Source organism: Aphanomyces astaci (genome assembly GCF_000520075.1).
Source record: "Aphanomyces astaci strain APO3 unplaced genomic scaffold supercont1.128, whole genome shotgun sequence".
NCBI classification, from domain to species: Eukaryota; Oomycota; class Saprolegniomycetes; order Saprolegniales; family Verrucalvaceae; genus Aphanomyces; species Aphanomyces astaci.
In genome coordinates this window covers 30,800-50,812 of record NW_009798391.1, presented here as the reverse complement: position 1 = coordinate 50,812, position 20,013 = coordinate 30,800, and the positions used below count along the sequence as shown (strand labels likewise).

Below are 20,013 nucleotides of genomic sequence, written 5' to 3'. Positions count from 1 at the left end.
CAGACGACAAGCATTCTGGTGAACTATACAGTACAATGAAATTGCAAAGTCAAGTTCTTAAGCTTTGTATTGGTATCGGACGTGGTCCCCCAGTTACCACGGTGGCACGACAGCGGCTAAGTTGATTCTACCAGTATACCTCATCATGTTCGTGTGTTGACTACCGGTAGATTCAGAGTACTACTGTATTTCGTCCAATGCTACGATACTGTACGTACAGTTTGTAAACTTGCAACTTGGCGAGTTTGCAGGTGTCGCAGGTACTGTATGTTGGCTAACCCCCATTTTCACGTAAACGTTGGGATGCAGATCTATTGTGCTATCGAGTGAAATTTCGTGTTGTGGCGTGGTTTCTAGTTGGAATTTAAATCGATTTGATTGGCTACTTCAGATGAGCTCAAAATTATTAGCCAATCAAAACACTCTAAATGAAATTCAACCAATCAGATTGATTGTGGATCGGTTTGGTCGGCGCGATTCGATTGCACCTCCTCCCCAAATTTGTATATCAAATCGACAATATATGCTCGTATTTTTTTTAACTTCATCGCACTCGATCGCCAAATTTGGAGTCATTTCGCCAAATACAGCAACATTCGGATCAAATTTAAGCTTGTACAAACTATACTTTGCAAAGACTAGTATATATGTGGTTTTGCCCAATGCGGAGGAGTCAAACGTTTGGATTGGCTGAAAATGACCACAACGTGATATGATTGGCTTAGGCGGTTGTTTAATCGTTTCTTTAAGACATTCGATCCTCCTACTCGAGTTTCGATTCGATGGGCCATTGGTTAGACTTCCGAGTCGATCAAGATCCACTTGATGCGGCGAAAGCATTTGCGCACAATCTCTTCCAGCACGCCATACCGCCCGCTGTACATGAGCAGGTTGTGCATGAGTCGGAGCTTGTCGCCGACGTGCCACAGCCGCTTCTTGATCGCGTTCAGCTGCGCCGTCTTGAGCCCCGTAGGAATCACATTCTCCACCAGCGTGCTCCAAACGTATCCGTCCAGGGGCGCATCCAACGCCACCGGCAGCACCAGGTCCGGACACCCGAGTGCCGCCACCTTGTCGTGCAACGCCTGCAGGATGACCGTTACTTTGTCCCACACCGCCTCCTGGCCCGACACGACCGACAGCGCAGACCCGTGCGCGTACTCGGCATGGTACGGCTCGCGGCCCACCACGCGCAGAAGCATGTTGAACAGCGCCAGCTGGTGGCCAATGTTGTCGCCCGGCACACGCCCAAATTCCGTGAGCATGAGTTCGAGCAGGTGGAAAATCCCAATCGATTCCGCCACGTCCTTGCGGCATTCCCAAATCAGCCGCGCGATCGACGTGTCCACGTTCAGTTGTCCTAGAAATCGACAGAAATTAGACATTGCCATACAACCACTGGGCTTTTAGATACAAACAATACATGGACGTCGTGAAAAATGCCAAACGACTGCGACGACACTGTCTGCAATTCCAAAAGATATATTGTCACATCGATTCGAAACTAAAGAGCCCTCAACCGAATCGAATGCCTTAGGAGAATCGATTAAAGAACCGCCAATCAAATCACGTCGAATTTCTGCCAATCCAAACGTTTGACCCCTCCGCATTGGGCAAAACCACATATATACTAATCGTTGTATAGTATACTGTGTACAAGATTAAATAGGATCAAACTGCTATGTGGCGACATGCGTCAAAAGTCCAAATTACCAAACTTTTCAAGTCCACATATCGATTCCAAAGGGTTCCTTCACACATATACATGAACGACATTGAAATGCCATCCAACCATCGCAGCACTCACTCGTGTCGATTGAAATCTCCAAGACAAAGCAAATACAATGCATGTTCACAACTAACTCCATATGAAACAACACCACATAAATCCAATCAACCTATATCGTACCTGAAGGCGACAGCAGGCCCACGGCCGTCATAAACTGGCGGCTTTGATCCAAATAGTCCGACACGACTTGGCCGCGCATGAAGTGGGGTAGCGAATGGCTGGCCATGCGGGTCACGAGCTCGGGGGTGACGTGGGGCGACAAGAACGACTGCAAGCACAGCGTCGGGTACAGGTTGTGCGTGTTGCCGTCCACGTTGGGCAGAAGGCCGCGCATGAGTTCCTGCATGCGGCCCCACTCGATGCCGCTAAACACAATGTTCCCCTGCCGATCCAGCCCACGACGCCCCGCGCGCCCGGCCATCTGCTGCACCATGAGCGAGCTCAGCGTCGGCGCGTCTTCGCAAAAGCAGCAAGTGCGGAACGGCATGTTGACACCGTACGCCAGCGCCTCGTCGGAAAACACCACCGCTAGCCGACCGACTTGGGCCAGTGCCTGTACGATGCGAAGGTACGCGGCCGGAAGGTTCTCGTTGTAGATGGCAATCCCACGGCGCAACGATCGCACCTACAGAACGAGATGAATATTGTGACCCCATAGATATATATATATATTATTAATAAAGATACAAATAGCATAGCAACGAACACAAAGCAAAATTATACACCACACCCAATGCTGTTGTCTCTCTCTCCTATGCTGTTGTGTGTGTGTCTCTCCTATATATATATATATATATATATATATATATTGGATTCAAAAACCACCGTGCGGTTTTGTCAGGAATAAAATATCATCACCCCTTCAAACCAAAAAAATATAATATATATATATAGTATTCTTGGGGGGAGAAAACCTACCCCGTCGCTAAATCATATAACATTATAAAAACTATATAGGATAAAAATAAGAAAGCAAGGTATGATAAACAACCAATCTTCATCGACAAAGACAGATCAGCCCAAAAATCAAGCTCAAACTCGACATATATTACACCACCATCGTCAGTCTGTTAGCCCCACCGTAAGTTGAATCTCAAGTGTCTCCAATCAAACTCGATATAAGAACTCTTATCATCGCTCCATCTACGAATTCGTCATCCAGCAATACAAGCACAAAGGTCATCCATCATACATACCAACGGGTGTCCGTCGTCCGAGCTCTCCGACAATTCGCGGCGCAGTTGCCACTTGATTTCACGGAATTCCGCCGCCGACAGTCGAAACCCCGGCGGCGTGAGCACAAACTCGGGATGCGGCGCGTGGATGTCGGGGGCGTTGGATTCCTGAAACTCTTGCGCTTCCCTACATCCACGTCATACCCCCGACTGATTGTCGATTACGCACCGTTCTTGGTCTTCTTGCAGCGACTTGCTCTTGGCCTTGGCCTTCTTGGCCACTTCCTGCTGCTTTTCCCACTCGGCGTGGTCTTCTTCGAGCTTGAGGCGATAGCCAGGGTACTTGGCGTCCTGCGCCGCTTCGATGCCGGCCAAGAGCTCGTCAAACAACTGACGGCACCGCACCGAGTCGAGCTGAAAGCAAATCGCGGGGATCAGCTGCTTGGCCACTAGGTCCAGAATCAACGCTGTCACGTCCAACTCGGTCGATTCCAACGTGGACAGGCCCAGCTCTTTAAGCAATGTCTGCGTCTCTGCGGGGTACGTCGCCGCCAGAGCCTGCAGTCGCGCCTTGACCACTTCTTCGTACTGCTTGCTTTCGAGCAGCGTGATGCGGTGGCACATGGGGTTCAAAAAGCTCAAATCGTCGTCGTCGTCGTCATCCCCCTTGGCTTTTTTGGTCGATTTCTTGCTGGTCGACTTTTTGTCGTCCTTTTTCTTGCTCTTCTTCGCGTCGACACCAGACGACGCAGAAGCGCCAGTCGCCGACACGGTGTGGCCCGACGATGACTGGACCAGCGACTCAAAGTACGTTTCAGGCGCAATGTCTTGAATCAATTCGTGGGGGTACACCTTCCACATGGCGTTCCATAGCGCGTACGTGTCGCGAGGCGTGAAGGCCAAGTCGCCAGCCGCAAAGCCCTGGTCCACAAGGTACTCGAGTGTCACGGCCGCGCACGGATGCAGCGGCACGACCTTGGTCTTTTGAAACACGAGGCGCTGGAGGTTGATGAAGCGGCCGCGGTACTCGAGCAGGTGGATCGGGTTCGGGTGGAACTCGCGCCACCACTCGACGACTTTGGTCGCGTTGCCGATCGTAGCCGACAGCGCCAGGAACGGACACGACATGCTCTTGACTATGCGCTCCAATGCATCGCCCTCGACCCCGTTCAAGTCGTGCACTTCGTCAAATACGCAATATTGAAAGTCGTACCTACATATATACAGATATCATTATATATATATATATGCATGTCAATCATGAACGCCATACCCACACATGATATATATATATATAGATATTCATCCATTAGATATTTATATATATATATATCAATCGTGAACGCCATACCCAACATGATATATATATATATATATAGATATTCATCCATTGGATATTTATATATACATGTTAATCGTGAACGATATACCCACACATGGGATATTATAATTCGTTCGATATCCACACCCAAGCCCCCCTTCCGGAGGTTGTCGACTATTTCTATATATAATATTCAACGATGCACACTCTTTTTTTATATAATCACACGATATCCTACGTAGGATATCGTGTATATATATATATATACATTCACTCCAAGACATCGCCCATTTAAAACTACAACTACTCACAACCCCATCTCGTTCAATATCCCTCAATCACACATGTCACATATCGCCAATATGGCCATATCGAGAACTATCACGGGACTCAGTATCAACATGCCCCTCAAGCCAACGGCACACATACATATATATCGTCAACATGAGGCCACCCCCATAGTCGACATATCCGTCCATGGAATTTTGAGACCAAGTTGCATTGATTGATCGTACCCAATGTCGAGCAGCGCCGACTCGACGGCGGCGGGGGTACCCACGCAGATGCGGAAGCCCTCGGGAAGGAACACCGTGCCCTTGGTGACCAGTGCCACGGTGCCCTTGACCATCGCTTGAAACAGCGCCGCCACCTGCCACACCAGCGGCTCCGTCGGCGCCAAAAACAGCACTTTGCCCCCGATCACAGACACGTATGACGACAATACCTATTCGGTCATACAATATCATGAGTAAATGCACTCATGATTTGAAAATGGTTTCCAAACAACGCCAAGCACAATTGTATAGCATACGAATATATATAGTCGGGAGTCACAATCATAGTCCTGTAATAATAATAATAATAATATAGGGATAAACACTCGTGTAATAAATCCATGTTATAATAATATAGGGAGAATCTCGGCATTGACTGTGAAACAACGTATCCGGATGAAACTCTTGGGGTGTTTCCCGAAAATGTGCCAAATTCATCGAAAAGCAGTTCAAATACAATAATAATAATATTTCGGCATCGCATTGAAATTGAGCACTCGTACCGTTTTCCCGCTACTTGTGGGCGCACACACGACCACCGAGTGCTTCTGGTCGATGTGCGTGAGCACTTCCTTCTGCCACTTATCCAAAATGAACTTGTTCATGTGGTGCAAGTTAAGCGGCGGCAATCGGTCGCTCATTTCCGTGAGCTGGAACGGAATCAGCGGCGTGTCCTTGAGGTAATCGATCGCCTTTTTCGCGTACTTTTTGTACTTTTTGTGCACGACAACTTCGTCCTCGGTGGGCGTATTGGTCGTGTGCTGGATCTCCCACAACGTGTCGACGGCGTCGATGTAGTTCTTCTTGGCGAGGAATTCCTTCTTGATCTCGTATAGTTGCTTCATGCGGCCGGCCGCGGTCGCCATCTTCATGTCCATGAGGTTCACAAACTTGGCGTTGCTGAGCTTTTCTTCGTCCTGCTTGGCCTTTTTCTCTTCAAGATCCTTGGCTAACTGCAAACGGATCAAGTCGGCTTTCTTCAACACGGGCGCCTTCTTGTCCTTCTTTTCCTTCTTGCCCTTTTCGGCGTCGGGCGAAGTCGCAGGGGCGGCCCCGCCAGCCGCGGCCTCTTCCGGCCACAAGTTCGTCGGGTTGAACGCGTTCTGCGGCGCCAGGTCCCGGAGAATCACAGGGATCCGCTTGGGAAAGATCTTGTGCCAGTTCACATCATGCATACCTTCGGTCGCCATCGTCGTCGTCGTCGGCGGCTTGCGATTCGGTATCTGTTAATGCGTGGGGCAGGCTGGCCTGTCGTACTGGCCAATAACATGACAGCATTCGATCCCAATTGCCCAATCACAGGCCAGCCACCGCACATTCGCTTTGAAACGAGGAGTGGTTGTAATTTAAAACCAAATACGTTCCTTTTTGTATCTAGAATAGAATGTTTTTATTTAATCGGACCCAGGACCACCACCAATGCTGCGCTTATTACACCAGTTACACTGAAACCGCTTCACAGCGATTTTATACAGTATATGTAGTAAAACTTACTTAGACGTAGCATCACAGTTCACGCAAGGTAAACAAGGTAAGAAAGGTGTACACTTGGTGCTTCCTGTACTACAGTGTATTGCCCTGTTACCCGAAATTTGGACTTTTATGCTAAATCGCCAAATCCATCGATCGATTCTTTGTAAGCTTACTGAATTTTCTATGTAGACAAGTGTCTTGTGGTGATTGGTGTAACACTAATTGAAATCACACCCCACTGGTTTCCTGCAATCTGATTGGCTAAATCCTTCTACCGATTCTTCTGTACTTTTGTGTCGCCATGTACCCTCGGATGCAGGTTAACAGCAACGTGAAGTTTTTTTGTCCTGTACGCATAGTCAAGATAGGTATAAGACTTACGGCTCCACCGGCAGGTTTTATAGGGGTCAGATTTATATTTGAAAGATCCAAACATAAATCTGACCCCGCCTCGATTTCTCCATCAGATTTATGCTATCCGGATTTATAGTAATATCAATATTAATAATCCAAAGCAATATTGAACTCAACGCGCAATGTCGACGCGGCGGAGCAACGACCACGTGATGCAACGGCGGCGTCACAGTAAATTGTGCACATCTACGATAACCCCTGTCAATGCTTAATTGGACGTCTGACTGTCACAGCGTCCACTCTGCTGACGCCGTCGCCACAGCCCTCAACATCGCAGCGACAACCAAGTCGACCCAATTGTGAGGGCGTTGATGGCGGCATCAGCAGGGTAAACGAATTAGTGAGCACCATGTAGATTGTTTTGTCAGAGTCCACATCACAGGTGGCTCATGGTATGAGAATACGCATGTGTGATTATTGATAAGCTTAAGCATTCATTTTAGACGAGTGAGATAATTTGTGGCGTCGAACTGCGGCATGCGCACCGACATGAGATTTCTACTGTAACGTTGATTCAATGTGATGTGATGGTCGTTATGTGGGATTGATTTGGTGCCGCACTCGTAGCAGCTACATGTAGTCAGAGTGCGGCGGTATAGGAATAAATCTGATGGGTGGGGATTTTGAGATTTATCCCTGGGACTCCAATAAATCTCGCTGTTATCCGTACATTATCCGAATAAATCTCATTCGATAAATCCCACGGGTGGAGTTGCTCGTATAAAACCAAGACTTGGGGCTAAAAATTGTACGCGACAATCGAAATTTCCTGGAATGCGATTTGTGGATAATCGAAGCGATGCCATTGGCCCGTTGCAAACACTAGCACGTTGACCATTTTCGAATTCACTTGCGCAACACATCGTCATGACCGACGCGACCCCTGTCTCGATTTGGTATGCCGCCAAGCAAGGCGACTTGACTACACTGAAGCATTTGATTGAAGTCACCGGCCATGCGTTCGACCAACTAGATCCCGAGCTCAAGACGCCATTCTACTACGGCTGCACATACGACCGCGTGTACGTGCTGCAGTACTTGGAAGGGTTGTATCGCAGCCGCAACGTCGAGATGCCAGAGGACCAGCGCGCGTGGTGCATTGTCAGCTGCCTGACCAAAGACGTTCGGCTATACCTTGAGGGCAAGACCACACTGAACGACGTCATTGCCAAGCGCGAAAAAGCGGCCCGGGACAACGAGCTGTCCGCGCGTGACGCGGCGGTGGCCGGCAACACCAGCCGCTTGCGCTGGTTTCTCAAGAACGACCACGATAGTGTGTTGAAGCAAGGCGATGCCTCGTCGGTCCTCGTGGCGGCGGCGGAAGCTAACCAGTTGGCCACGACCGCGATGCTCAAAGACTTTGTCAAGAGCCAGGTCACCCCCGAAGAGTTCGAGCGACAGTTGGACACTGCGCGGGCGGCTACGACGTCGGACAATGTGCGGAAAATTCTCGATGGACAGTTGTCCATGAAGGACGTCATGTTGCTGGAAAAGGCAGCCGCGCCGACACCTAGAGGCAGCTTCGATTAACGCTACATGCGCAAATGTATTCCCTATGCTAGTCGTCTGCAGCAGGGGTATCATCAAGCCGTAAATAAAGCTCCTTGTCTCGCGGCGATACACTTTCCAAACCGCCTCAGTTCGCAGATGCAACAATGTCCTCCCAACGGCCATACTCTCGATTCGCTGGACTCCTCATACCGTACAGTGAACTGGGACATACAAATATGTTGTTTGTGATGTAGAGCAACTGGGTCTTGTACTGGAGCTACATCGGGTGAAATCGGCAAGCACATGTATCCCCACGTGACGTGTACGATCGAGTAGGGGGGCTTGTGCTGGCTACATACTGTCACGATTGCGCTGGGTATGTGGCTGTATGGGTGTCCAATGCTCTGGAAACTTTGGTTTATACATAGATAACAAAAGTTGGCTTCCAACTCGTTCGTTCTTGCAGTGTACGATTGGACATGTATATTGGTTTATATATATGTTGGTCAATGTGGTTTTGTTCGTGTTAGTCGGGTGGTTGCGATGTTTGGTGTGGGCGTGTACATGGTCGGCGACGATCTCGTGATCAACATGACGGCGTTGGTGCTGTGCCTGGTCACGCTGATGGCGGGCGTGGGGTATTCTGCCAGACCCCAACTAAACTAGGTTTGTCCGTGTACTAGTAGCAAGCAAACACCACAACAAACGTACTGGTTGGTAGCTTCTAAAAATCAATTAAAGTGTAGTAGCACATCATAGCATTTGCTTCAACTATACAGATGTAATTTGTCCGTGCCAAATTACCTCTACGTAGTATATACTGGTACTACAGTAAAATAGTATGTATTAGTATTGTGCTTTCGAGTGAAATTTCGTGTTGTGGCGTGGTTTCTAGTTGGAATTTAAATCGATTTGATTGGCTACTTCAGATGAGCTCAAAATTATTAGCCAATCAAAACCTTCTCAAAGAAATTCAACCAATCAGATCGATTGTGGATCGGTTTGGTCGGCGCGATTCGATTGCACCCCCTCCCCAAATTTGTATCAAATCGACAATATCAAAAATCAATATTTATCTCTTTTGGTGGTTCACGTAGCGCAAGGCGAGAAGGCCAAGGACGCGGAACACGACAATGCAGCCAACCACGACGATCGTGTTGACGAGGGCGTCATCGTACTTCATATCAAACAAGTGCTCGGTGAACTGCTTGACATTGACGTGGGGTTGGCCGATCTCTTTGAGCACGATGGGGGGAATTTGGGTCATGATATGGCATCCCATGTCTGTCGGGATTTGACATTTGGAGAACACTTGCGCCACGAGCACGGACAAACTGTACTTGGGGGGGCAAATCGTGGTCAGCCATCGGTAGCCGGCCGGAATTTGCGATGCGGGCGGGTTGTATCCCATAAAGAGGAAGAAGATCGAGTTCACGAGCACCCCCATGGCGGCCGCGACGTCCACGCGAGGCATAACATAGGCCATGAACTGGCCAAAGTACACATTGTACAGGACAAAGAGGCTCAGGTTAATGCCATAAAACACCACATCCCACACACTGCCCTTGAAGCCCACGAACGGGTAATAGATGATCGTAAACACAAACGATGTCACAACCACGTACGGGATCTCGGCCACGGTCGACCCCACAAAGTACCACAGCGCGTTGTACGTTTGCGATGCGCGTTCGCGGTAGTAGGACGCGCGCTCTTCGGCCGCCAGCGGCAGCACACTGTTGAACGAGATGATGCCGACAAACAAAGTCGTGATAAACACCATGCCGATGCCGCCGTTCACGCCGGAAAACGTCGTGTAGTCGACGGACCGGAAGCACAGCCCAAAGAGAACCGCGAGGAAGATGGACAGCATTAGCCGCGTGTAGTTGTATGACGGCGTGCGCCAATACATGCGCATGAAGCGCTGGACGACGTACTGACACTGCGTGGCGTTCGATGCCGCCCGCTTGGACGTAAACTTCATCTCGGGTCGGTCCGGGTGCGATAGCATGTGAACCGCAAGCCCCGCTTGGAGCTGCTTGGCCTCGGGGCTAGCATGAAACACTTGGACAAAGTCGGTCGCCGCGTTCTTGGCTTCAACCCCCGCGCCGATCACGTCGAGCATCCACGTCGCGGGGTTTGCGCCAGGCTGCAATAGGGATGTCCCCTCGACTCGGGTAAAGTATTCGATCAAGTGTTCCGAGTTGGCCCCCAAGTCGCCGTAATACACCGTCTCCCCTCCCCGCTTGAGCAATAGCAAATAATCAAACATGTCAAACACTTCGGCCGACGGCTGATGGATCGTACACACGACCGTTCGCCCCGTGGATGCAATCTTCCGGATCCCCGTCATGACGATCTTGGCGGACCGCGCGTCCAACCCGCTCGTGGGCTCGTCCAGAAACAACACGCTCGGGGCCGCCGCCAATTCGACACCGATCGTCAAACGCTTCATTTGCTCAACGGAACTGCCGCGCACGATAGCATCGGCCACGTTGTGCAGCTCCAACACCCGAATGCATTCTTCGACGTGGGCCATCTTGACTGGCGTCGGGACGTCGCTGGACTGCCGCAACATGGCGCTAAATGTCAGTGCTTCACGGAAGGTGGCGCTTTCGCAGTGGATGTCCATTTGCTCACAGTAGCCCGTACATCGACGGATGGCTAAGTCCGAGGCAGCGTAGCCGTTGAGCAGAATATCGCCGACGATCTTGCCGCCTGTTTTGCGGCCGGCGATCACGTCCATCAATGTCGTCTTGCCGGCGCCACTAGACCCCATCAGCGCCGTCACCGTGCCAGGGAGGGCGTACCCGCTCACCCCCTTGAGCAGTTCCAGATCCGGTTCGCCTTTGGTCGGGTTGGGGACAAAGTAGTGCAAGTTTTGAAACGCGAGGGTCACGGGAATAAAGGCAGCCACGGAAGTCGGCCCGCGGATGTCTACTGCTACCGACGAGTCGTCGCTGTGGGAGCCGAGGACGGGTGTCGATGGCATCTGGGCGTACGCCGCCGCCTTGTCTGGTTCATGGTCGTGGCTGAGGCTGCTACTACTGCTGTCTTCGGGGGAGGATGCCACCGACGGTCCGTGGCCGTGACCATGTTCGTACCGACAGTACTCCAACGCGACAAACGACATGCCGACGAACGCAAAGTACATGGCCACCATATACGCCAAGCAGTACCCGATCCATGCCGTGTCCGTGGGCATGCCAAAGAGCTCGAGCTGGACCTCGCCCATGGTTTTCCCGCCGTACGCTTTGCAATAGTCGACGCCATTGTACTCGCACACTTGGAACTCGGACGCCATGTACTGATTGACCGATAGCGCACGCATGCCCCACGAAATCGGGTTGATCCAGTAGATCCAGATAAAGTAGTCGGGGATGTCGGTCTTGACAATGATAAACCCGGCAAACAGTACAAACAACAGCACGGACACGAGCGACAGCGGCTTGGCTACGTGCAAGTCGGGCGACGCCACCGCGACGAAGAAGAACCACGATGCAAACAAAATGTTGGTCAGTAGCAAGATCAACTCGTACACCAAGAACGCCCCGACGTCCGACACAAACCCAGAGATCCAGTAGATGATTGTGCCAAAGATCAAGGCTTCCGCTACACTGAACGGCACTTGGGTGATGGTTTGGGCTAACACGAACGACAACGTGCGAAAAAAGTGCGCACCGCGCTGTTTGTAAAAGATCTCTCGCGCGTCCAAAATGGCCGGTAGCAGCGCCACTTGACCAAGCGCTAGAAACAACAACGCTTGGAAGATCACGCCGTACATGACTTGAGCTAGCTGGGGGTCGACTTGGTAAAACGTCGTCGCATACAGCAGGCCCATGATCACGACCATGAACGCCCGTGTCTTGACGAACGCAGTGTTGCGCAGCATCACCTTCATCTGACGACTGACCAGTTGCATGGTGGACTTGGCAAACTCGTTTTGGAACTCGGGCACGGCTTTCATGTGGTGGTCAGCGTCGTGCAGCAAGAGCGGGTGCACAGGGCCATCCACGTGGTCCATCATGCCACGATACATGGGCGACAGTTGAAACAGCGCCGAATACTCACCGGGGTATCGGGGCAACGCCATCGACGACCCCGCGGCCAACGGGCTCACGTACTGGAGCTGTTGGGGGGTGCCAAGATCGAGCAAAAAGTCGGCCACGTCACGTTTCGGCGGACAGACAAACCCGAGCGATTCAAAGTACGCTCGCGCTTGGTTGCACGGGCCATGGTACATCACGTGGCCTTGGTTCATGACCAAGACATCGTCAAACAGGTCAAACACTTCGGGGGACGGCTGCAGCAGCGCAATCACGATCGTTTTCTTCAAGTATTTGGCCAAACTGCGCTGGCTCTTGATGATGTCGAATGTGGCGGCGCTGTCCAGCCCCGTCGAGATCTCATCCATGAGCGACACTTGCTTCATGCCAAACTCCATTTCGCCGATCGTCACGCGCTTGCGCTCGCCGCCCGACACGCCGCGCAGCATGGCGCTGCCCACGATCGTGTCTTTGCAGATGCTCAGACCTAGTTGACGGACCACCACGTCCGGGTACACTTCGTACAGCGCCTTCAACGTCTCGAGCGCTTCAGCATTTTCCTCGGGGGTGCCGTGCTTCATGGACTCGAGTACGCGCTCGGGCACGACGCTGCCACCGCACGCTTGGTGGGCAAACTCCATTGTTTCTTGTACGGTGAGCGTCGGGTAATGGTGGTCGCGCTGGCTCATGTAGGCCACCAATTGAGGCAGCTGGGCCAACACCTCGCTGCGGTCGGAGCCATTGTACTGGATGTCCCCGCCGAATTGGATGTTCTTTTCGATGGGGAATCGTCCGGCAAGCATCTTCATGAGCGACGACTTGCCCGAGCCCGGCTGACCTAGGAGCAGCGTCATGGTCGCGGGCTTGAACACACCGCTGACAGTGTGCAAAATATCCTTGTGCTCCACGCGCTTGGACGACTTGGAGAAGCCCATGACCGACTTCTTGGCGTGGTTGAACAAGGTCGGGAGCTCGTTGTCCTTGTTGGCGACTGTGACTTTGGCCGCCAGCGACAAGTCTTTGAAGCGAATTTCCACTTGCGGCATGGCTTTGCCCGTCGAGGTTTCGAGGTGGGTAGCCAACATAGCGTGGAACTGTTCCGACCCGTTGGCCAAGAAGCCTTCTGCAGACGTCGGGCTCGGCTTGGCCGCATCTGGCTCGGGCTTGGATTGGCTGCTGCTGCTTCTCATGTGTGCAGGCAAAGGCAATTGTGAAAGTGATACAACCCACGTCCCAACGTCGTCGTTGTAGCATGATCGGGCTGGCACATACTTCGTACCTAGTACTATTTGTTGTTCGTGTGTGTTGCGGAACGATTACGGGTGGCCTCGTTGCCGTATAAACTGGCTGCGTTGGCAGTGTTGAGTCGAACGCGGTGATTGCCAACTTGGTCAAATGGGATTCCAGCGATTTGATTGGCTACGACCTGTGCGACACCGCAAAGGCAAGAGCGTAACGGCATCGGTCACTGGAATGGGCCAATCAAACCACACAAGTTGACCAAACATTGGGTCCGACCCAAGGATCGGAATCATTTGCACGTCAATCATCACTTAGCAGGGTTGGCAGGCGAAAGATTCAAAACTGAAGCCGCTCGGTAGATGATATACGGAGTACATTGCGCAGTCAAAAACATCAATCTACGCCGAGTAACGTTAGCTTTGGTTTCTCGAAGCTGTAAAAAGGACAGTCCAAGGAAGAAATGCAGGCGGATTCGTTGTTGATTGATTCCCTTCACATCAACACCCCTTTTCGATGTGATCATATCGACGACAACGACGCTCAAATAGTCGCACGTAGCAAATTTCAAGGGAAGGAAGTTCGAGGGAAGGAAATAAAGATGGTTGCCACCCGAGTTCAGCGCGAAATCACTTGGCGATACATGTACAGTAGGTAGGTGCACTACTAGTACATCCAATATAGAAATGGCTAATTTGTAGTATTCACAGTTGAACACTACCGGTAGCAAGTTGCTACGTACTATGTACTGTACAGTAATATTGCTGCTGCTACTCCATAACATCGTGGCATCGCCTTGAGCCTCCATATCGCGCATCCAAACGATTGTCCTCGCGACATGTTTGCCGTGTTCAGTCCATGTCTACCGCGTTTCACTGTACTACTGTACCGTACACAGTATACGTAGCTAAACTGCAATCGGAAAAGGGATGTACTATGTATGCACTGCAATGTCCATTGAAAGGCAATATTGTTGGTTGCATCAGTTCCATGTACAGTACAGTAGTATACCAAAGGGCAAACATTGAAGTTGCAGCGAGATGTCGTTTTTATGCCTAGGCTACTTATTCCTCCAACAACGGGGCAACGACGACGACACTACCCCCGACCCCCCGCTGAGCAACGTCCAGAAACCGCTTTGCTTTGGGTCGGGTCATGTGTTCTGTGGCGTACCGCACCGTGGTCTTGAACGCTTTGGACGCATGTTCGTGTAGGAACTGGGTCAAGCGAGCAGGGTCGTGCTTGCCCGCTTCGCGCAAGACCCACCCAAGTGCTTTGTGGATCAAGTCCAAACTCTCAAACGGCACGCCACGAATGGTACAACGGAGTAGCGGATCCGCATGGAACTTGTTGATGTGGTAGAGGCAAACGGCATATGCCACGTGATAGTGCTCGGTTGGAAGGAGCTTGAGCAACAACACGATCGAAATGCGAGTCTCCCACAGGTCGTTTGACCGCAACAGACGCTGGTACCATGCTGGTAGCAAGTCTATGGCCTAGAAGAACAAGCACATGAGTGGATGGGATGCCCACGCGAAAGGGGGGACACGCCACCTCGGCGGTGGGGCCCGCAAGGACGAAACTGGCCAAGTCGGCTACGTGAAAGCGAATTAAATGCTCGCCAAGAATCTTGTGCGCCGACGCGTCCACCAAGTCCCAGTTGTTGCAGTGGCTAGTGTTAGCCAAGTATATCTTGGCAATCGCATGGCGGCGTAAGTCGTCCGCCGAGTAGTCTATTAGGTAAGATGAAACCCATATATCGAAATGGACTAAGGATAGTCTCGTGTACCTACCTAGCTGCTTGATGTGATCGTCCACAGGCACAACGTCTTCGGTGTCACTCCACCACGATGTCGTGGTGGGACGAAGGAACGCCTCGGTCAAGGCAATGAACCCTGTCAGGCGCATCTCGTGACGCGCATCGTGGAGGAGATCCACCACGTCGTTCAAGGTAGTAGCAGCCAAATGCGTCTTAACTGCTTCACGGCATTGCGGCACTCGAATGCCCACAAAGATGTCGTGAGGGCAATACGACCGGTGCACAAACTTTTCCGCCTGCTTGGCGTACGATGGTTTCACCAGCCCTTCGAGGCACCGCAGGAGAGACGACGACGCGGCTATTTGCTTGGTCACCTTCGATCGTAGTGTTGGCATGATGCAGTCCAAGTGCGGTGGTCAAACCTGTTGTTGCACAGTAAGTTGTTCGGAGGGAAACCCATATCGATTTTGGAACCGCCAATTCGTGAGTGCACATTGGGTATCCGGATGCTTTGACGTATTTCGATTTGCTTTTTACATACAGTATTTATATTAATAAATGGTAACTTACTAGTATTAAAATTAATTTCCTCCGGCGGTTAGTTGAATGAACCGCCGAACAATCGCCGGACCTTCGAAGTTGGGTACTACTGGACCAGGAAAACTCTTGGGTACAAGTAGATGGAGAATACGGGTAGCTCAACACCGTACTATTAATATTAATATAGTATTGAAGCAACACAGATGCGCCATTGTAACGGCTACATCATTCTAATCGACTGTTACAGTATGAATACTAAGATTACCGTATATTAATAAATATCCGCCATGTCTATGCCCAGCTACGTACGGATAAAGTGTACAGATAACTGGCCCATACAAACGTCAAGACTTATGGGGTGGCCAAAATACGTCCGAGCCCATACATTTCTGTACCAAGGCGATCGGTTAACGTTAAACTAAAATAGCTCTCATTTTTTCGTCAATTGTGAATTGTAACCACATGATCGATTCACCTTGTCGAGATCTATCGTTTTTGTGGTTAATTTGCCAGGAAAATATAATACTGCACATGGTATAACGCTCTAAAAAGTGCTCAAAATATCGTCGTTTCTAGGCTTCTTGTGTGGTAAAACAATTTTCAAACCAACATTGTGGGCCAACATTTCAATGAGCCCATCATTCCAACCAACATTCCCTGGGTATGATTGCGTTTCAACAGTGAGATCGGATGTTGTTAAGGGTGGGACTTGGTGTTGAAGACGTTGTTGGGTGTTCCAAGATCTGGCCATGGGTCTACACTTTCAGCAACAATCATGCCCTGGGATCACTTCTTACAAATCAGAATTATGTTGCAATGTCCGCTGCATATGCGAGTTCATACGTTTGGACGCCACCGTAGTCAACACGGCGCCGGAGGTCTGAGCTGCTCAGCAGCCGCTGCAGATGCAAGGGATTTCGACCAATTGCGATCCGTGCTTTGGTCCACAATCACCCACCATGCCTAGCCCTAGAGGCGTGACAACAGCATTGGCAAGCCTCGACCAGATTGACGGGGAAAATTTGCTTTAGGATAGCTTACATAAATTCATCGTACATTACATACATAACAACAGATCAAATTTTGCAGTGTATGGCTTAGACCCTGCGCAGTACAGTCCCTGAACGATCCACCCCAAGAAGTCTGCTGTTGAAGTCCGTACACGCTTTTCAACCAAGTGTACGAAACCCTCACCACCCTCCAAACCAGTACCAGCCAAGTCCTCGGTACACATCTCTGGCCACAGATCCGTGCGATGTTGCAACGCAGACGACCTCCGTTGCTGAACCTCGACCAAGTGTACCAAATGTACGTTACACACACACACGTAGACACCTTCCCTGTCTACGTGTGTGTGTGGTGGCTTGTTGCTGGATTTATCCACGGTGCCTCACTCCATCTTCCTTGCATATTCTCGGAGTCGCCCTTGACTCCACCCCCGCCAAACCCGACCCGACTTCCCCGTGATCCCCGGCTACCCCGGGTTCCCTGAGTCGACTTCTCAACCCCCTGTGTTCTCGACCTTCCCAGCTACCCCGGCTTTCCCCGGGTTCCCTGAGTTGGCTGTCCTCCCCAAACACCCCGAACATCCCCTTGTGTGCTCCGTCGGTGATCTTTGTCCCATTGACGTCAAGCCTCCGAAACAACCCTCGATATCTTACTATTGTGAGCTTTAACGTCATCACTCTTGCACCATACTGTACATGGAGAGGTGCGCTGACACGACGCGTTTGTTGATAGGGACCAATACATAGTTGTGGCGTTAAGATTAAAGTATTGGATTAAATGCCTGGTTTAAACTAAAAACCTAAAGTTCAAAAATAAATGGATTAATGGTCAAGTAAAGTTGTCATTGAAGCCGACATCAAGCTCAGCCCAACGATGAAACCAGTGGTGCAATACATTTAATTGCCATTTGAAGGATTGGCATCTTCCTCAATCGATTGCGCTTTCTGTTGCTGGACTGCACACAAAACGGTTGCATAACTTTAAAAATATGACATTTAAATGTAAGAAAATTATAACATACTAGAAATATATCAATGTATGCAATAAATTATAGCTCCAGAGACAATAATTGTTTGTCATCTCGCTATATTTGAAGTTAACGCCAAAATGCTGTCTTTTATGTGCTGTTTCGTGGCTCGGAGATCACTGATCAACGCAAGAACATGGTTGCATGTACAAACAGCAGCATTGATACTACGTAATGAAGTGCATGGACGGTGTTACGATGCTTATTGCAGGATATAATCACACCCAAAGTAAGCTATATTTCAGTTTTTCGGCATGTTTGAGGTCACTTCACGTATGCTAAATAAGTGAAATATGACTTGAAGTTAGTCATAATTTATGATCAACTTTGTTAGCTAACTTAGAAAGTACATGACTTTAACATCGAATATCTCTCTGACGGCTTGCCTACGAGCGGTGTAATGAATGTAGATATTGCAAACTTAGTTGCAGGCTAACGTTTAAAGCAAGAAATATGACGATTGCAACTTTGTAGCGTGAGTGATGAGTCCTCAAAGTAGCAAAAAAACGCAAATATAACCAACTTTGTAAGTAAATATCTCGATGAATATACCTCATAGCGACCTCTATGATACGACATTATGTAGCGACAATGCTTGTGAACACGCGAATGAAGTCTGGGGCTGGTCGATTTATATTGGCTCATGTTGTGTGGCATTGAAAGTGGCTGTCTCAAATATAACATCCAAGTTGATCAAAATTGTTAGTTTTCTTTGCTTCCAAATATAACATCACATAACATCGTTGTGCTGTGTTGTTTTTAAAAATTCTATTCACGCCAAGATAAAAATAATGAAACGGTTTCTTGCGCTTCCATGGAGCAAGGTTGACGACCAAATCACCAACGAAGATGCGACGACGAAGGTTTCTGTCAACCAGGTGAAGTAATAACTAATTCGATCGTGTAGCATTGCGTTTATAGGCATCAGCTCCATCGAGTTCGTTCTAATATGACCATTCCCCGCAGTCTCCAGTTCACATTGTCATAAATTATGACAAACATTGATGTTAACTTGATGCTATATTTCGATGTTATCTTTTTAAATTATGACATACTTCGAAGTAGGTATTTTATACTAAAAATATGAATGGTATTCTCATGGAATGTAGTGGATACTTTTCCAAAGAGAATCGTAACTGGCAGCCAAAATTTGAAGTTCATACGTATACGTTTTGAACAGAGAATCGAATACAAAGTCGACTTGAATCAAAACTCGTCTCCTTCGTCTAGACATACATTCATCCTCGCTTATGTCGGCGAGGATGGCTACGTTCGCCATTTCCCGCAGTCTCCAGAAACAAGATGCATACTGTATTGCGATTGGAAATGAGTCTGAAAGGAGATTGGTGGTCGACGGAGACATAATAGGAAAATGAGTATGATCAATTTCAACTTCATTAGCATTTTTATACGAGTAAAATATGGAGGAAAGGATGCTTGGTTTACATGAAGCATCGTAGCATACTAGTGCATTAAGCAGATTATTGACACCAAAGACTCTGACGCATTGCTTAAGGGCCACTGACGGCCAATATGCGGGACGCAAAAGCAGCGGCAAGGCAGCCAAACGCAACTGCGTGGCGTTCGCTAGAGGGGTTCGCTAGAGTAGCTGGGGTGTTGGCTTCGTTGGACGACGCATTCGTCGCTGAAGGCGCCTGATGGCACTTACAACGGTCAGCTTGACAAAGCTGATATACTGTACATTAACCAGAAAAAGCAAGGTGAAATAGGCAATTTTGTATGCAGCGCAAGGTGAACCACCTTGCGAATTCCATAAATAATGCTGAAATTGTATAACGTTAGTTTCAATTACATATATCTTCAAGTTTGTATTGTTGATTTCTATTTTTCATGTATCTGTCTGTTTTTGGCATTCGCAAGGCAGGTCACCTTGCGAATTCGTACAATTTGTCCAATCAGAAGCCGTGAAATCACGAAAATCGCTGCGTAGATTCATCACACCCTGTTGCGATAATTTCTACTCCTGTGATAGCGGTTGATGCAAGGAGCATTGAGATAATTATGTAGATTGTGTATGAGAGGAAGATCATGCGATGTGGTATTCCGGACTCGGTCAATTCGAACAGGTCTAGACTTCAGTTATATCACCACCTGCCTACTAACCCAATGAATGTGGTCATCCCTCATTGTTGTGGTGGGCGACTTAATCTAAGTCCCGC

At 49.4% G+C, this 20,013-nt stretch overlaps 5 protein-coding genes across 7 annotated transcripts; 2 read left to right on the top strand and 3 right to left on the bottom strand.

Annotated features, from left to right (window-relative positions):
* Window positions 1-686: 686 nt before the first annotated feature.
* Window positions 687-6,086, bottom strand: H257_17944 (hypothetical protein). Its single transcript, XM_009846915.1, has 6 exons — window positions 5,343-6,086; window positions 4,801-5,009; window positions 3,194-4,177; window positions 2,986-3,151; window positions 1,910-2,414; window positions 687-1,360 (listed from the first exon to the last, which is right to left on the bottom strand). Exons 1-6 carry the CDS (start codon window positions 6,027-6,029, stop codon window positions 795-797), a joined length of 3,117 nt encoding a protein of 1,038 aa, XP_009845217.1. The 5' UTR covers window positions 6,030-6,086; the 3' UTR covers window positions 687-794.
* A 1,507-nt stretch (window positions 6,087-7,593) lies between these two features.
* H257_17943 (hypothetical protein) lies at window positions 7,594-8,256 on the top strand (the record flags this gene model as incomplete). The annotated part of the gene is made up of 1 exon (XM_009846914.1): window positions 7,594-8,256. One exon carries the CDS (start codon window positions 7,594-7,596, stop codon window positions 8,254-8,256), a length of 663 nt encoding a protein of 220 aa, XP_009845216.1.
* Window positions 8,257-8,281: 25 nt separating this feature from the next.
* H257_17942 (hypothetical protein) lies at window positions 8,282-8,883 on the top strand (the record flags this gene model as incomplete). The annotated part of the gene is made up of 2 exons (XM_009846913.1): window positions 8,282-8,316; window positions 8,748-8,883. 2 exons carry the CDS (start codon window positions 8,282-8,284, stop codon window positions 8,881-8,883), a joined length of 171 nt encoding a protein of 56 aa, XP_009845215.1.
* A 168-nt stretch (window positions 8,884-9,051) lies between these two features.
* Window positions 9,052-13,538, bottom strand: H257_17941 (hypothetical protein). Its single transcript, XM_009846912.1, has one exon. The coding sequence runs from the start codon at window positions 13,448-13,450 to the stop codon at window positions 9,290-9,292; it is 4,161 nt and encodes a 1,386-aa protein (XP_009845214.1). The 5' UTR covers window positions 13,451-13,538; the 3' UTR covers window positions 9,052-9,289.
* Window positions 13,539-14,496: 958 nt separating this feature from the next.
* On the bottom strand, window positions 14,497-15,821 carry H257_17940 (hypothetical protein). 3 transcript variants are annotated; one of them, XM_009846911.1, is made up of 4 exons: window positions 15,681-15,821; window positions 15,293-15,632; window positions 15,054-15,232; window positions 14,497-14,995 (listed from the first exon to the last, which is right to left on the bottom strand). In XM_009846911.1, the coding sequence occupies exons 2-4, from the start codon at window positions 15,405-15,407 to the stop codon at window positions 14,564-14,566; spliced, it is 726 nt and encodes a 241-aa protein (XP_009845213.1). In that variant the 5' UTR covers window positions 15,408-15,632; window positions 15,681-15,821; the 3' UTR covers window positions 14,497-14,563. The 3 variants fall into 3 exon arrangements, with proteins under 3 accessions (XP_009845213.1, XP_009845211.1, XP_009845212.1); XM_009846909.1 differs by having other exon boundaries at window positions 15,293-15,821; XM_009846910.1 differs by having other exon boundaries at window positions 15,054-15,632.
* Window positions 15,822-20,013: the final 4,192 nt, after the last annotated feature.

Excerpts from the sequence above, each read along its gene's own strand:
- H257_17940 (XM_009846909.1), bottom strand. The coding sequence starts at position 15,653 with ATGCCAACACTACGATCGAAGGTGACCAAGCAAATAGCCGCGTCGTCG. Across the intron at positions 15,233-15,292 it reads CGATCACATCAAGCAGCTAG|ACTACTCGGCGGACGACTTA; the intron begins GTAGGTACACGA and ends CTTACCTAATAG. Across the intron at positions 14,996-15,053 it reads TTGCGGGCCCCACCGCCGAG|GCCATAGACTTGCTACCAGC; the intron begins GTGGCGTGTCCC and ends TTGTTCTTCTAG.
- H257_17941 (XM_009846912.1), bottom strand. The coding sequence starts at position 13,450 with ATGAGAAGCAGCAGCAGCCAATCCAAGCCCGAGCCAGATGCGGCCAAG.
- H257_17944 (XM_009846915.1), bottom strand. The coding sequence starts at position 6,029 with ATGGCGACCGAAGGTATGCATGATGTGAACTGGCACAAGATCTTTCCC. Across the intron at positions 5,010-5,342 it reads CCACAAGTAGCGGGAAAACG|GTATTGTCGTCATACGTGTC; the intron begins GTACGAGTGCTC and ends ATGACCGAATAG. Across the intron at positions 1,361-1,909 it reads GGGCCTGCTGTCGCCTTCAG|GACAACTGAACGTGGACACG; the intron begins GTACGATATAGG and ends GTCGATTTCTAG.